We start from the raw sequence: 16,682 nt of genomic DNA on the forward strand, positions 1-16,682 counted from the left end.
TTGAATAAGACATTAGTGAAGCGGGTCAGAGCTGCAGTGTAACTACCAGCTGAAAAAAAGCCACCTGTCTCCAAACGCACCGGTGCGCAGGGTCCCAGACCTCGTAGCATGCCTAAACTGTATTTACGTAAAATAATGATGATGCTACACAGCACTGTCCCTCAAAATCTGTTCATACGGTTTTGATACGGACTGGTTTATTTGGTCTCCCCGGTAACTAATGACTGCAATGAAAATCTAGAAGATAAACACCGTCTCACCGCCGTGCATTTGATATATCTCTTTACAGTCAGTTAAAGGGCGAATCGCACGAACAATGTTTAGCTTGTTCCATAAAATCTGCAGCCTACATCAACCCAAACGTTCATTTAAATGCGAGGGCCTAGCATTCATATAATAATGATTGAAAAAAAATACTCAGTTGCCGTAACCCAATCAATAATATGTTTAATAAGTGAAACCGTCAAGTTAAAGAAACCGAAGCAGTATCTAATCCTCTCTCCCCCTGGAATGTAACTTGGATGCTGTGAAGCAATCTCAGTAATCCCATTAATGAAGGCAGTCCTGTGCTCCCTGCTGCAGCGCGGAGATCTGGGCCAGGATTACTATTTCTGGCGAAATTTCCCAAGGAAGGAACTTTCGCAGATTTAATGGGACCGAGCTATTGTAAGTTGCCTTCTGTATGGCGCGGCGCCATTATGCCGCGGTTATTCGGCACTCAAGGAGTCGGAGTTTACTAATATAATGTACACGAATATTACGAAATAATACAAGAAACATAATTTGGGTATAATGGACATAACTCTGGTTAACCGCACACTGTTACCAACAAGAATCTGTGTTTTTCTGGATCTAGCAACGAGGTATTGTGGTTCGAAGGTCTACGTGGTAGCCGTGGTCAAAATGTAAGGTGGACCGTATTTTGCTGTGCAGAAAGGAGACCACTGGGGCAGGAGAGGAAGAGAGGCAACGTATACATGCACAGAGACCGTATTCTGACTTAGAAAGCATATGTACATGAAACAAAGCGAATGGATATTTCAGACATATTAGGTCCCAAAAAGAGAAAGTATGGTCACCCTATTAAATGGTAAAAAAGCGTTTACATGCAGGTTGTGAAAGAGAGTGGAATAGGACTAAGAGTTCTTGATGGGCTTTTCTCTGCGGCCTCGGTCTGCAGCTGGGTTTACTGTTATCGTATCACTCATTCTTCCAGTAACATGTCAAGTGCTGCTGTAAGTATTGACGAAAGAAGCGGATTAAATGCGCGCTCCAGGGGAAGTAACCGGCTTTTTATATGTATAATGTGGTCTGAGCAGAACATGGCGGCCAAAAAATTAATAAACATATCATAAATGAGTTGTAGTGTTTTATTTCCATACAATGACAGCGGTCATAAATATTAACCGTGTTGGTTTATGGGATTTCCTATTTTCAACTGGTCTGCCGCTAGAGCGAAAGATTTCTTAATCGAGGTGTCTTTTCTTTAAGGCCGGGGAATTAAGAAATGGGATGAGCAGAGGTTTATGCTGAAGTCACAGGACGGTGTAAACGGAGCCGGAGATGTGTTATGGGGAGTTTTTTTAATGAGACCCCCCGCCCCCATGTGTGACGGCACTGTTTTCAGCTGCGCGGTCCTGTGAGGGCCAGCTGTTTGTTATTTTATCTAGATATTTTGAGCTCTCCATGTTGACCCAGAGGCAGAAGCACAGCCAACTATGGTCCTCAGACACAGACAGGCCTGAAGCCCCTATTGCGCATCATGAGACACACAGGTCTCCCTATACAGGAAATACATAAAATAAATAAAGGAACGTAATTCTGTTATGCTAATCATGGGAAAATATGAGGGCTTCGCGATTTGTTTGTTTGTCCGTTTGCTTTCTATCCCAACTGCTGCAAAAGGTGAAGAATGATTTATGTAATATGTAGAAAATTAACTAAACCTGTATGTGTACGCCGATGTATGTATTGACTATATATATATAGGCGACTATATATTGGATGATGAATGGATATTAATCATAATTATGCGTGCATGTATAAATATATACATATTTCTGAAGGAGGAACAGCTAAACACATTATACACGGCGTCTAGGAGTTCAGCCGGTTCAGCTGAGAGCACTTGGTCACACCTACCGTTAGACATCTTCATCACAGACTTGGACTCGCCAACAGCCGAGGTTATAGCCGAGGCTTTAAACCATTTATTTCAAGGACTCATAAAAGTGTATTTGTCTTATCCCTTCTCTGAAAATAGAGATATTCACTAAAGTTAAACGCTGGAAAGGGACACGGACCACAACCTCTCTCGGCTACCCTCTCATTTGAAGAGTCTAATGGTTTCTAAATGGGGCGTTTTTGATATAATGCCATTCCGATTCTGCATTAACGGATTTTCTGTTTACACAAAAACAGCCTCGGCTCAGATTAAAGCCGTTTGCCGGGACGCTGCGGCGGGGTTACGGCCACTAATTACTCTCTGGGTCAATGTACACAGGGCTGAGTCTAATTTACTGAGTGTCCGTGGCCACCGTACAGAGTACGAAAAGCCAAATGGAAACACAAAGGTCATCATAACAAACTGTTGCTGTTTCTTCTCTCTGAGTCCTGGCAGCCGTCCCGCTAAGTTACGGCCGAGCCTCTGTTATGGCACCCCTGTGACAAAGCCTACATTTGGTAAGCAGCGCGGGGCTCGGATGCACCGCGGCCCCCGGGCTGTGTTGATCGATTGCTCGCCTGTTTACTGCAAACCCTTCGCTGCTGAGGGAGTCCAGAGCCTCTCGGCTGGGGGATCCACACAGCTGTCGCTCTTTCTCCGGGGCTTGAATCTCTAACCACAATTAATTGCGGTAATAATATGCCTCAATGGAAACAAATTAGCAGGTGGGAAATCTGAACACCAGAACGTAACGGGAGGGCTCTGATGTGGCAGGTGTCCGACAACTTGGCATAATGACGGACAAGTTAAATATTATCGTTTTTTTATTTCATTTTTAAGCAATTAAACGGTTTGAAATGAGACAAGGAGAGTGAGAGGGGGAAAGAGAGAGAGGGGATTAAGGGTCATTTTCAAAACAGCTCATCGAAACAAGTAAGCATTTATAACGTCTCATTTTTATGAGAAACTGATTTAACCACTGTACCAAGTTTTATATTTTGTGTTAATTTCAACCACCATTAAATTATTACCTTGGCGTCGCAAAATACATTTAACATTCATCCATTTAGAAATAAGATATGACAAGGGATGGGCTCATAGTTTATCGAGATGGGTCACGGAAGTGTGACGTTATATGAAATATTTTTACATTTTTATGCAAAAAAATGTAAGTACTTAACCAAACAATAACATGCATGAATACGACTGTAGCCGGCAATTTGTCATGTGACTTTTCCCCCGCAACAACAACAAATTTAACTCTTCATAAATAAAATTATAATAAAATTTATGTATAAATTACGTCAATCAGGTTTTTATTTTAGCAGATGATTCATTGTATTCGCTGCTGACACAGCAGAATAATCGCGCCTAACACTAACTGGCAAATCATCGCAGAAATCAGTCACGTACCGTGGTGATGAATACATGAAAATGTCAGGCTAGAATGTAGGCCGATGTAACTGCAAGTGCATGCGTTTAACTAATGCTGTGTTACAGTGTGGTAGAGAGAGAGAGCGAGCTGCCGAGTAACACCGGTGTGCCCATGCAGGTGTGTTCCGCTGCTGCAACCAGACGGTGGCTTCAGCCCGTGCACGTGTCCCCGCCGCCACGGCGGTACGGCACAGTGTCCTTCACGTGCACATCCCGGTCTTACACAGTGCCTCCCACCCAGGAGGTAATCCACCATGCAGTCCACATCTTCAGCCTATAAACCAGGGGCTTGCGTACATCCTCCTTAGTGGAGATTGACCCTTTAATGTATTATATTGCTATAATTGAGATACACTGCAAACATTTGTAACGTTTTATGTAAGAATGTTATCTTAATATTCTTTAAACCGTACTTTGCTGCATTAATTGTACTTTATACCTTAGATTTATACCCTTTATCATTGATGTATTTTGTTTGTATAAAGAATTGTTTTTTATTTTGTCTAGTTGACTGTTACTTATAACAGCGACCACTATAAATCCATCCATCCACCCATCCACCAACAGGGGCAACGTAAAGGGGGGGGGGGAGTTAGGACGATTCCAGGGGGCTAAGGAATTCCAAGGGCCCAATATGATATGCTTTCATTGGGGCCCAAAATCTCTAGCAACAGCCCTGCCGTTCAGGATCCAGGAGGTGTTATATATTATTAAAATATGTATTTGGGAAAATTCTGGTGTTTGTCAATCTTTTTTTTTTTCAAACGCAGAATTTCTTGATTTTTAAATATTACCTGTTGTGAGCGGTGCGATGTAAAGAGAACTCAGGGAGTAACGTCATGTTTGAAATGGCTGCAGTCCGACCTGCCAGCATCTTCAGCTCTACTTTCATTCGCCTGCCAGATCCGTAATTTACGGGTGCTGCTCTAACGCAGGTGCCAAGCGTCACAGATTTCCGCCTACTTACCCGGTATATCACTTTAGAGCTGTATCTTAAACCGAGAATTATTTATACTTAAGATGAGGATCAAGGTGAAAAATCCTGTTACAGCGAAGGATCATATTTCACGCTGGGAGTCATTAAATGAAGAAAATAAGTTCGCTTTTCATTAACAATGATTAATGAAATTTAAATAATCTGCTGGAATAATTTGTGAATACACATTCGTGAAAACTTTATATGATATTTTTGAATCATATAAAAGTTTGTTTTGTCGTCCTAATTTTCCGTGACATAGTGGTCGAAAACAATTTTTCTTTCCCTCCCTATAATGCAAAAAAAAATGTTTTGATATGGTCGTATCATCAAACGAACTCGAGCACTTTCCAGAAGTAGCGTCTTATTAAGCGTAAGAAGCACCAGCGACATATTGCTAAATGTGCCTGAGAGGACGGAGAGATGATAAACATTTCATATATAGGTTTCCAGCAAACCCAGAAAGATGCTGTTAGTGGATCCAACAGACGGGAGAACTGGCAGCCCGCTGTATACACACAACTGTGTGTTATTTAGGTCTATATGTATGATTATATGTTTTTGCACGACTTAATAAAATTAGATTTCAGTTTGCAGTCAATTCATTTTGGCGCCCTTTTCATGTTCTGAAACTGTTTAAGGGCAAAAAAGAGTACCGAAGTAAAGAAAAATGACCGAATATCGTGATAAGTATTTTACCATATCGCCCATATGAAAATTAATTTACACAAAATCGTTTTACGTACTGTCTGCTTGTCATTAGACATTCCAGAATTAATAAGATAAGGATAAAAGTCTTACCTTCAATAATATTAGGAAACTATTTTTTCTGGAATTTATATATATATATATATATATATATATATATATATATATATATAGCCCTATATATTCACATACATACACACAGACAGAATTAAAAGCTTGGACACGCCTACTGAAAATGGTTTGTTTTTCAACAAGATAGAAACACCTCCAGGTCGTGTAGTTTGGGTTATGTTGTGGGAAAAAAGAGAAGTAGAGTGATGCAGCAGACGACCTGCCCCCATAATCCCCCGACCTTAACCCTGCGGAGCTGGTTTGGGGTGAGATGGATGGAAGCGTAAGCCAACTTGTGCCCAGAACGCGTGGAAACTCCTGAGGACTGCAGGAGAAGCATTCCAGGTGGCTACATCTGGATGCTGGTTGAAAGAATGCCTAGAGTCTGCAGTGCTGTCACCGAAGCAAAAGGGGGTATTTAATGTTAGGCGTATATTATTTGTGATGTAGAGCGCTTTTCTTGGTTGCAATATTTGATATGTATTACTCCACTGCCTCAAGGCCTTTTACTCAGGTGAATAACAGCTAAAATAGAGACAAAGGCAATAATATATATATGTCACGGAAGTTAAGCGTAATGTATGTTGCGTCAACGTTAAAACTAGTAATCCGCACAAGGGGGCAGTAAAGAACGTTGCAGCCGAGCTGTTAATTTAGACGTATATCATTTGTTAACTGAGTATTAAAACGGGACAAGAAAACTATCAGTCACAATTTTGGAAAATAAATAAATAAACAAACAGCCGCACTGTGAATGTTTTTTAAATGAATCATTAATCATCTCCAAGTGAGACAATTCCCAGTATTGACTGGTGGAGCTTCAGTGGACTTTAAGGGATTGCACATTGTCATAAAAAGGGGAAAAAAAACGTCACATGTGAAAGTCGTTAAGCCCGAGCACGTCCAGAATCCACAAATATAAAAATCTCTACAGGAGTTTACAAGTTGGGATCAAATCCCATCTCTAATTCTACACATTTTCGTTAGACATGTTTAGGAAACCCGAATCTCTACTGTGTCTGACAGTCTGTAGATTTTCATCTCGACTTTTTAGCAGGTCAATATTTTTTTGAAGAATGAATTTTCCGGTGAAGATTAGCTCTTCCTATTTTTTTGCTTTTTCCTATCAAACTGAAATATTGTTTTCATAAAACTTTCCCTTTAATACACACCCGAAGCAGATGACTCCGATTCCGATTACGCAGGTGTGCGAATGTTCCGTGTTCATTGCAGACCTGAGGTATCAGGCCAAAAGCACTTTCTCTCTATCCCACTCCTAAGGTCTATCTACAGAGTCCACTCAGGCGACTTTAATACTTCACATGGTTTTGATGAAGCTTGGGGTAGATTCCATCCCTTGTGAAGAGAACGCAATCGAACGAAACTCAGACAGAAGCCATTATACCAGACACCGTTCTCTTCATTTGTTTGTCGGTTTCGTATACGAGAAAAAGTCCACCCGAAGATGACCCTTTTCTTTGGTCCAAAATGTGCACGCAAATTTGTATTTAAGCTGCCATCTACTGGTCACTTCGTAAACGTACAATACAGCCAATTTCTTCAAAACGATTAAAGCTTCTTAAAGATGTTTGGACGTTTCTGCTTTGTATGATAGTCCCCGGTCATATGGATGGTTGTTGGAAAATTGTAGACACAGGGACATCACATTTGAAATACCTGGACCTTTTCATCTTACATAAACAAGACTATGGCTTTCTAAATGAGGCAATTTCATATCCTTTATTTGGTCACTGTGATTTAAACATTCTCCGTCTGTTTAATACGTTTAACAAAAAGGGATGTCGATATTTTGATTGATATTGAACCGTACTGGACACAGAATACAGAACTCGACATATGAGGTAGGCCTAATAAATTATTAAAACTAATTATAGAACGATTAAAATGGTTTCATGTCGTATTTACCGTAAATACGTTGAACGTGCAAATAGAATTATATACGCCTATTGAAAATCAGGACAGGCTATTTGAGCGATGCTAGTTCCCCAGTTTAATTACTTCTTCATAAAAAAACAAAACAATAAAAACATTTTTATTTATATTCATGAAGTCATAAAATGCATTAGTTAAAAATGATCGATTATAGTATATAAAGGGAAAACACACACAGACACGGACACACGCAAAACGTTTTAAAATAAAATAACCAAGCAGTCAGTGATGAACTGAAGACAACGTACTAAAAGTAATGAATGTCTCGTATCTCTCAATATCTCCACCATCTGCTCCTCTTCTGGACACATGCCTTGCAGTCAGAAATATGTTTAGATCCCGGAATGTGAAATTGTCCAGAATTTAACCTTGGATCGCTTCCCAGGACAAACAAGCCCGTGACAGTAGACCGATGGAGGCACTACACACATTCGGAGCAGAGACATCTTCCCAAAACGTTTACTGTCAAACACACGTAATTTACGCGGAAAATGTATTGTCTTGTGTTTACGCGATGGGCGCTTTAATGATGTTGCTCCATTTAGCTTTTTAAAGCCGCTCGCTGTCATGTGACATCACACAGACTACATGCAGCTATTCGGCCCATTTACCGGCGTCTTTATGGGCAAAGCAGCAACCCCTTCGTACCTCAAGTTACTTTCGTGCTTTTATGTTGCGATAAGCAGTAATACCGTCATGATCTGCATTACCGCGCGAGCCTAAGATAAGCGGCTGGAAGATGGATGTTTGAATGACTTGTGTTAATGGCGATAAAAACCATGCAGTGCGATTCCAGCGTTATCTCAATATGCATAATGTAATAGAGTTAATATATCATTACAAAATGTGCTAACCAAATACTAAATGTGCTACAATGATGGAATATGATGGAAAATGACCTTTGCTGTATCCCTTCTTGACTTGGTAAATTGCTTCAATGAAAATGTTCATTCTTAATCTCCAAGATACATTACAGGGCTCAGCCTAAATGGAAGCATTTGTTAAGCATATACGTATTTACGCCAAGAACAGAACCATGCTAAATGCTTTAGACCAGGGTGTAGCTGTGCACTGGGGTGACTGGTATAGGCACAGGTGACACAGGCAGGATTAAGTCTTCGGTTTGGGTGTTACTGAAGGGAATAGAGCTGAGGGGGATTCCACAAAGCAGATCCAGATAGCTGGATGACTGAAACCAAACCAATAGCAGGAGTGGCAAGTGACAATCCTATTGGACAATCCTTACATTTGCTAGTCCAGCAGCTTAATTACTTAAAAAAAAAAATTACAAAAATTTAAAAAACTGGAGATTGAGTCCTTAAACTGCGTGACTGGATTGGGTTTAGTTTCACATCATCCCTGCAGAACTGAACCAAACCGAATTCCCAGTGTCAACAATTAAATCTCTGTGCTATTCTGAATGCAGGCAGGGGAGCCTGATACAGTTCAGTGTCATTAACCCAACAAGGCTTAAAGGAAGGCAGATCGCCGAGTAGGTGACCTCTCAACCAGCACCACACCCCCCCCATTGTGAGCACCGCGCCAACATATGCGAAGTCACCCAGAGTGTGTGTCAACAAACCCGTTCTGTCCTAATAACAGCATAAAGAGCCACACGGTTTGTTAAAAAAAAAAAAGAGAAAACGTTTCCTATTAATCTTCCCATTACTGGCCCAGTAAACTCTCCCCACGACACGATACTCAAGCCATGAATCATACCCTGGCTATTGGGTCCGGATTGTTTTTACCTTTAGGAGATCCTGCAGACGTCATCATGACATCGTCACCCATTACAAGGTGTCTCAATTAAAACACGAATGTTAAGTTAGACGACATACACATATGTGAACTGGAAGATATTTCAGTGACCAAGGCATTGAGCATATCAACGATGTACAAACCAAATATAAAATTCTGTTTTTAAAGACATGGCGAAACACTCTCCTACAGACAACATGGTAACTAAGGGTAAAAGGCACAGATCTGGGGGGAGTTTGCAAAAATGAAGACATTGCCGGCATCAGTTAAAATACCATGTCAGGGTTTTCCCTGTCAGAAGTACCATGCCAAACTGCAGTTTTGAAATAGTGTTATTTTCAACCAACTTGGCAAGGTGGCAGATTTTGGATTTAAAAAGACCATTTTCCCTTATTTAGAAGAACACTGTCATGACAAAAAGAAATGCGTGTGATACCTATAATTTCCTGTAAATTAAACCGGGACAAAAACCTGATACAAAAACTGAGGGAGTCCCTTCAGACAGGCTGACAGGCAGCAGTTTGAAGCAGCTTCTCGTTCACCGCGCTGTCCCACCAGAAGGTCAGCTCTCTTCATTGTCCCCGTTACCTAGGAGCCCCGATCTCTCAGAGCTGCCGCCGCTCTCCTCTGCGGTGTAGCAGGGCAGCTTGGCCAGCAGGGGGCGATGGAGGCCATTGTAAAGCGCTGTACCGGCCAGGAGGATGATGAAGCCCAGGACCTGCAGCCCATGGAACTGCTCCCAGCCCACGGCCAGACTGACCACCCAGATGACGACGGTGCGGAGGCTGTCCAGCACCATGCGCGTGGTGGCGCTGATCTCCTTGGTCACGCTGATGCCGGCAAAGTTGAAGAAGGCGATGCTGATGATGTTGCCTAGCAACGCCAGCACGATCATGGGCTGGTTGCCGATCTGGCAGAAGGCGTCCAGCGCGTCTTCCAGGACGCGTCGGGGGTTGTTGCTGAAGTCCCCCACGGGGATGTAGAACATCGGGATCAGCAGAATGGTGAGGATGATAAAGCCAAATAGTCCTGGGTGGAGAGGGGAATGGTCACTGGAAAGCAGTCGGGTACTTAGGAGAAAAGTCTCCATCTCAAACACAAGGTTATAGTTCAAATCCTCGCTAAATTAGCATTTACATGTTCACCATCACTCAGACCAGCTTGTTTTTGGCCCCCTGTTGGCCACAAACAGTTACTACACTAAATATTTAATAAATGTATTTCTAATTTATGGGATGCAGAAACGGCATGTTGTGATAACCAGCCTGAGTGGTTGTGAAAGGGAGGGAGCGCAAAGTGGCTATAAGCCCCAGACAAAGCAAACTCCCCCCTTGCTTGAGAAGGCAGTACCTTCAGTCCCGACCGCCCGCAAGGGATGCACGTCGTGCTTGTAGACAAACTTCTCCTCCAGGACCATCTGTACGGCAGCAATGATCTGAGCCATGATGATGAGAAGGTCGCCTGAAAGAACCAGCAGCTCGCATCACTGCGTCACGTGTGACGACGCAGCCAAGATCACACCATCCACCCGCCTCTGCGTTACCCGTGACGACGTCGTTGAGCTTGTGCGTGTCGTCCCTCTGTCCGCTGACGAAGTCCGCCAGGCCCACCACGACCAGACCCAGGATGGTGATGAAGATGCCGGCCCACTGGCTGGCCACCAGGCGGCGGTCCAGGAAGGCCACGGACAGCAGCCCGGTGAAAATGATCACGGCGCCACGCAGCATCTGGAAGCTGGAGGCGCTGGTCATGTTCAGGGCTGGGGAAGCAGAGAACGCAACAGCCGTGAGGACTGTGTGGGCTCAGACGATCCGATGAGGGAAATAGGAACGATACACAGGCCAAGAGTTCAGCAGAATGCGGTAATATTACTTAAAAGCAGAAGAGAGAGCACCATCTCCGCATGGTTTGACTGAAAGAACACTGATGTTAGTCAGCTAAAGCAGTCAGTCACTGACTGCTATCCATTAACTCCCATTCCCCATCCACGCTGTTAATGAGCGTCGGTAACTTGACCGCCAGGATAATCGACATGTGCATTAAAACACGGAAATATGATATTTACAGGTATTCACATTTACTTACTTAGCGGATGCTTTTATCCAAAGTTATGTACAGCTCTGAGAAAGTCCCTGGAGAAAGCATGAGATAAGTGCCTTGCTCAAGGGCCTAATGGTGACATCACTTCTGAGACCATGGGATTTGAACCGACGACCTTCTGGACACAGGCATCAAGTCCTAACCCAGTGAGTCGCACACCGTGTGCCAGAGAGCGGAGGCTAGACGTACCGACATACATGATGGACGTGGCCAACATGTCACAGACCGCTGGGGGCAGGAAGAGCAGGGGGTTGAAGGCACGGCCAGCATTCATCTTGGGCTCGGGGGCACGGCGGTCATGACAGAGCAGGATGTAGAACACGGCCAGGCAGCTGAACTCCCCGAGGAACATGCCCACAGCCTATGGAAGAACACCACCACATCCAAAGGGGCGGAGAACATACAGAATAAAGTTCATTATCCTGATTGAGCACTGAGACCACAGAAGGCTCAGCACAGCTGCCAGAAAGCTATTCTGATTAAAATACTGGGGGAATCACAACATTCCACAGACTGGAAACGAAGGAACCTACCTGTAGAAAGGGGTGGGAGAAGGTATGCGAGGGAGAACCATGACACCCCGACGCTGAGAAGTTATCAGCCCACCTGCAAGGCAGAGAGAAAGACTGGCATGGGGAACTGCAAGCAAAACACCCGTCACTGATTGGCCGGCACTGCAGCCAACCAAATCCATGACAAGAAGTTCCAAACTGATAAGGACATTCAGAACCTGCACTCACATCACAAAAAAAGTACATAAACAAAAATAATGAGACAGAAGACCACTAACCCACCATGGCTGAACATTTATTTATTTTACTGCATCCCAGAAATAATTTTATAGTTAAAATTACCCACCTCTCTACTATATAAAAAAGCACTGCAGGTGTGTGCAGAGAGGAAAAGGACACTGGACATACAGAGAGAGTAAAGAGTTTCAGAGGCAGCAAGCGACGTGTTGGAACTGGAGTGATCAGAACTCTTGGCAAACACTTCAAGAATTTCTACATTCTCTAAAAGCTGGAGAGAGAGGCTGAGTAAACATTTGTCAGTATCATTAAAACGGTATCAATATAAATCACCGAGTACTCACTTCTAAAAACACTGCCGATTAGAGTGGCTCACCACACTGAATTCTGTTTAACGTTAATAATGATTAACAGGCGAGTATTTAATATGGGACTCCCTTCTGGATTGGTATGATCCAAAAGGTAAATTGAGCTGGCAATAGAAAGTTTATAGCGCCGACCCAGAACCACACACCCTGCCAGGGAAACCTGACCCCTTACGCTACGTTACATTTCATCTCTGTAGTATTCAAAATAACGTAAAGGAAACTGAAAGGAGAAACAGCTCATGTTCAACCTGAAATGGGGAAGGCGGAGGATATAAAAACCGCTAAATGTCACGGTGAACAAAGAGTACTGAAGACAAGACAGAAACAGGGAATGATTTAACCAGATTAATCAAGTATTTCTAAGCAGAGAAAATTTCTACGTACGTGCTCTATACTGAAAGAGAAAGTGGTGCACTGACTATTTATAATAACCGGGAAAAAGTCTATTTTAATTCACGTGACCAGATATGACACCTACTCAGTGGCAGGAAATGCATTTAATGAAACATTAATAAACTCTTTAAAGAGGTACAATAATTAAATATTTGTAATATACCAGCCTCCCTCGAGGATTCTGCTGATAAACCCACTTTAAAGAAGTGAAATACGCCCCGAAAGGCAAACAAAGTAAAAACATTGAAGTTATTTCGCTAAACTGCAAGCCGTGGGGCTTTTCAAAGTCCCGTTTTACATCAGTTCTATTTGTATAAAACCGGTTACAGGGAAGTACATTGACACGGAAGATGAAAAGAAGCAAATATCGATTCATTTAGTCACAAGAGTCGGCGTCAAATAATGGCTGATGCAGCACCTTTTCGGCACATGACGCCTTCTCGTGACAAACACGGTGACACCCGGCAGATCAGGTCCATCAGTAACTTTGCTAAGGGCCACGATTTACCAGAAGCTTTTGCTGAAAACTTCATCACGACTGACCAACTGATCAACGGCCCGATCACTAGACAAGCGGAGAGCGGATCTAGTCTTCACCCTGCACAATGGTTTCAGCTAAGTTTTAATGCGACCTTGTCTTGGAAAATTTAATCACTTAACCCGTTACGACATTACACTGACTTATTATTTTAAGAGATGAATGATACGATGGCATGCCAGCATTTCCAAAAGATACTGACCGAATGGAATTTTGCCGAATATACCGGCATGATTCGAGCAGATGCGGGCTTGCTGAGGACTGGAAGCATCATAACTGAAGACACTTACTTGGCGGACAACGTGTTGATGGAGCCGGTGACGAGCATCATAGCAGCCAGCAGCAGCTGGTACTTCGTCCAGGCCATGTTGACTTCAAATGCCGGGGGATCTTCTGCTAATCTTCTGCAGAGCAACCAGTTTTGACTGAGATGTTGATGGGCTTCCTGCAGAATCACGTGTCTGACTTGTCAGCTGACTCTCTGTCAGCCTTTGTACCATCCTGCAGCCGAGAAGGCGGATCTTCTGTAGACCTTCAATAGGCTAGTCAGGCATCGCGGGCTTCCTGCAGAATCACGTGACTGCACGTGTCAGCTGACTTATCGTCACTCCCGTCCTGTCCTGCGCTTCTGAAAGTATCTGCGCTCTTCCGTACCAAATATACCTAAAACAGGCGCCTCCAATCTGTCGATCACGATCTACTGGTCACAGCAGGGGGTACATGAGTACAATCATTAGAAATTTGATGTGTTTTTTTTTCGCGTACACACGTGCACTCTGCTTGATTTCTGACGGTACGCGCCGCGCTGTGACGCTGCTACCTATGGAGACGAGCTATCGAGCCTTTTTGCGCATGTGCAGTTCCACCTTAGAATTAGGGTTAGGTTTTAGGCGTTAGCGTTAGGGTTAGGGTTTTAGGGTTTTTTGGGGGTTAGGCGCACTGCAGAGGAAAAGATTAATTTTCCTGTAGCCACCCCTCCCCCCCCCCCCCCCGCTTTCTTCGTTCTCTCGAGACCCATGATCTAAACCGTTTTGAATCCTACTAGAGGACCGCAGTCCATATTCCACTGGCCCTGAGATTAAATAGAGATGCGACAGGCTGTTTATCAGCCCTGCTTGCTGAAGAGGACAAGAGAATCATTCATGCCGTATCTCCAGGGCTTTGGCGGTACTGCCGAATCCGATAATGTAGGTAAACGGTTGTCAGTGCTGGTGATGGATCTGACAAGGTGTCCAGTAGAGGTGCAGGCATGGGCGTAAATTACGGGGGGATTGTAGCCCCCCCCCCCCCCCAAACAAATCAAAATCAGCTAACACAACAATAATCATGTTTCTCCCGTAATGGGTGGAGACCTCAACCACCCCAATGTTCCAGCCAAAGTTACGCCCTTGGGTGTAGGGCCACATTATATTTATATACTGTATTTTTTTTCATTACATATATTCTATTATATTGTTTTAGAAACGATTGTGCACTTCACGTATCAAGTTGCCCGTAGCAGAGAGGTGTAATTGGGAGTGACGGAAGAACGATCTGCCGGTTTTATTACGCAAACAAACTATGCGATTATTATTATTATTATTATTATTATTATTATTATTTATTTATTTATTTATTTAGTTATTCTGCGATTTGAAATCATTTCTACGTATTCTGTTTTATTGCATGTAAAAGATGCTAACTTAGATTAATACAGTTCGGAAGAAATCGGGTGAAAGTTAAACCCATTTAAGCAGTTATTCTGTGAAACACGAGGGGGCAGTGTTGCTTCTGCGTGTCACAAATGACATTTTTTAAAGGAATTGCGTTACTCAATAGATTGTTTTGGGGGAATAGGCCTATTGAAGTAGGCCGATGCCCCCACCCCCAACGCCTGCAGACCAATAATTTGCAATAACCCAGCATTGTTACCTTTAATTTATTTTGAATTGAAGCATTTTAGAAGTATGAAAGTGTCTAAAATCGTAATTTTTTGAAGATTCACAGTCTTGTCAGATTAATTTGATTTGTCAGGCGAATTTGATTTGTCTTTATATACACCTATCCACCCTTAGGTATAGGGCACAAGGCAGGGCTGCATCCTAGTTGAGATGCCGGTCCATTGCAGGGAATATGCATGCAAACTAGAGTTGATTTATGTATGCTGTTTACCAAATTTCATGCCTTTGATCTGTAGGAGGAAACTGGAATACTAGGAAGAAATCTAGGTAACACAGGAAGAACATGCAAACTCCACACACAGACTGCAGGTGGGATTCGAACCCAGCTCACTGAAAGCATGCAAAAGCGCTGCTACCCACTGAGTTATTGGGTCACCCACTGTATACACAAGCATTTCATTATTATAAAATTAAAATATTTCTTTCCTCTTTTCTCTTATTGCTTGTTCCTAAAACTTTTTAGTTGAACCGTAATAAAACAGCCATAAGCCCCAGTTTACCTTTCTGGGAGTGTTAGGCTGGGCAGCATCCTTGGATTTGTGGTTTTGCACAAACAACTTAACTTGACAGTAGTTTCGAGCACTTAGATTGAACTACAGAAGAAATACAAATTAATTGTACAGTTTGTGTTCTAAAATATACGGTGTGTTATTGAACCGTTGTTATGTCCGCACAGTACGCTGTAAATGGACCTTTCTATATTATTTGTGCAAGCAGCCCCTTTAAGGCACCTGATGATCACATGCCTCTGAAAGTTAAACAGGAAATGTAAGTTCAGTGCCTGTGTGTTATCTAAGTTAATTGTGACTTATCTTAATTTCAGTAAATTGTGACTTATTCTTACGGGTGAATGCGCAATGATTTCGAAAGCTCTGGGGGGCAGCACCCCCCCTCCCCCCAGGCTAATTAAAGCTGTTGCTAAGCTACATACTTCCAGGCTCAATCGATGGTTTTCCCAGCCACTAATTAACGTTAATTGTTTTCCTTATTTACCATCCCCCCCTCTGTCACCCCCCCCATGTTTAAGCAAAAGGTCATTTGATAGTTTTTTGCACATGAATCTCATGAGAGGAGGAGGAGCCTTGTCCTTTTTGACCTTTTATAGAGCTGAACACTAACGGTGGGAGAATCTGTTTGATTCGCTTATTGGGCTTTTCCTACAGATTTTTCGTTGAAAATAACCTCTGTAGAGTGGTTGCCACATAGCAACAACAGTAATAATACTAATAATAACAACAAGAACAACAATAATGATGATATGATAATAACGACAATATTATTATTATTATCATTATTATTATTAATTAATTAACAATATTAATAATAAATGCACATTCAGGGTCTCTGATACCCACTACCATCTGCCACTTAGTGTTTCTGAGATGTTTGTGGTGCAGCCCCTCAGGGCATCGGATAAAGGTAATCTAATAGAGTAAGTACAGTATATTAATGCTGTTTTCCTGCTTTGTAATGAAAACTGGAAATGAGGT

The 16,682-nt window shown here is 42.7% G+C and overlaps 1 protein-coding gene across 1 annotated transcript; it reads right to left on the reverse strand.

Annotated features, from left to right (window-relative positions):
• Positions 1–7,114: 7,114 nt before the first annotated feature.
• Positions 7,115–14,079, reverse strand: slc35f6 (solute carrier family 35 member F6). The gene is made up of 6 exons (XM_048986035.1): positions 13,543–14,079; positions 11,738–11,810; positions 11,394–11,565; positions 10,648–10,863; positions 10,455–10,565; positions 7,115–10,133 (listed from the first exon to the last, which is right to left on the reverse strand). Exons 1-6 carry the CDS (start codon positions 13,617–13,619, stop codon positions 9,667–9,669), a joined length of 1,116 nt encoding a protein of 371 aa, XP_048841992.1. The 5' UTR covers positions 13,620–14,079; the 3' UTR covers positions 7,115–9,666.
• Positions 14,080–16,682: the final 2,603 nt, after the last annotated feature.

The sequence above is a fragment of the Brienomyrus brachyistius genome, chromosome 19 (assembly GCF_023856365.1).
Source record: "Brienomyrus brachyistius isolate T26 chromosome 19, BBRACH_0.4, whole genome shotgun sequence".
In the NCBI taxonomy this organism is placed as follows: Eukaryota; Metazoa; Chordata; class Actinopteri; order Osteoglossiformes; family Mormyridae; genus Brienomyrus; species Brienomyrus brachyistius.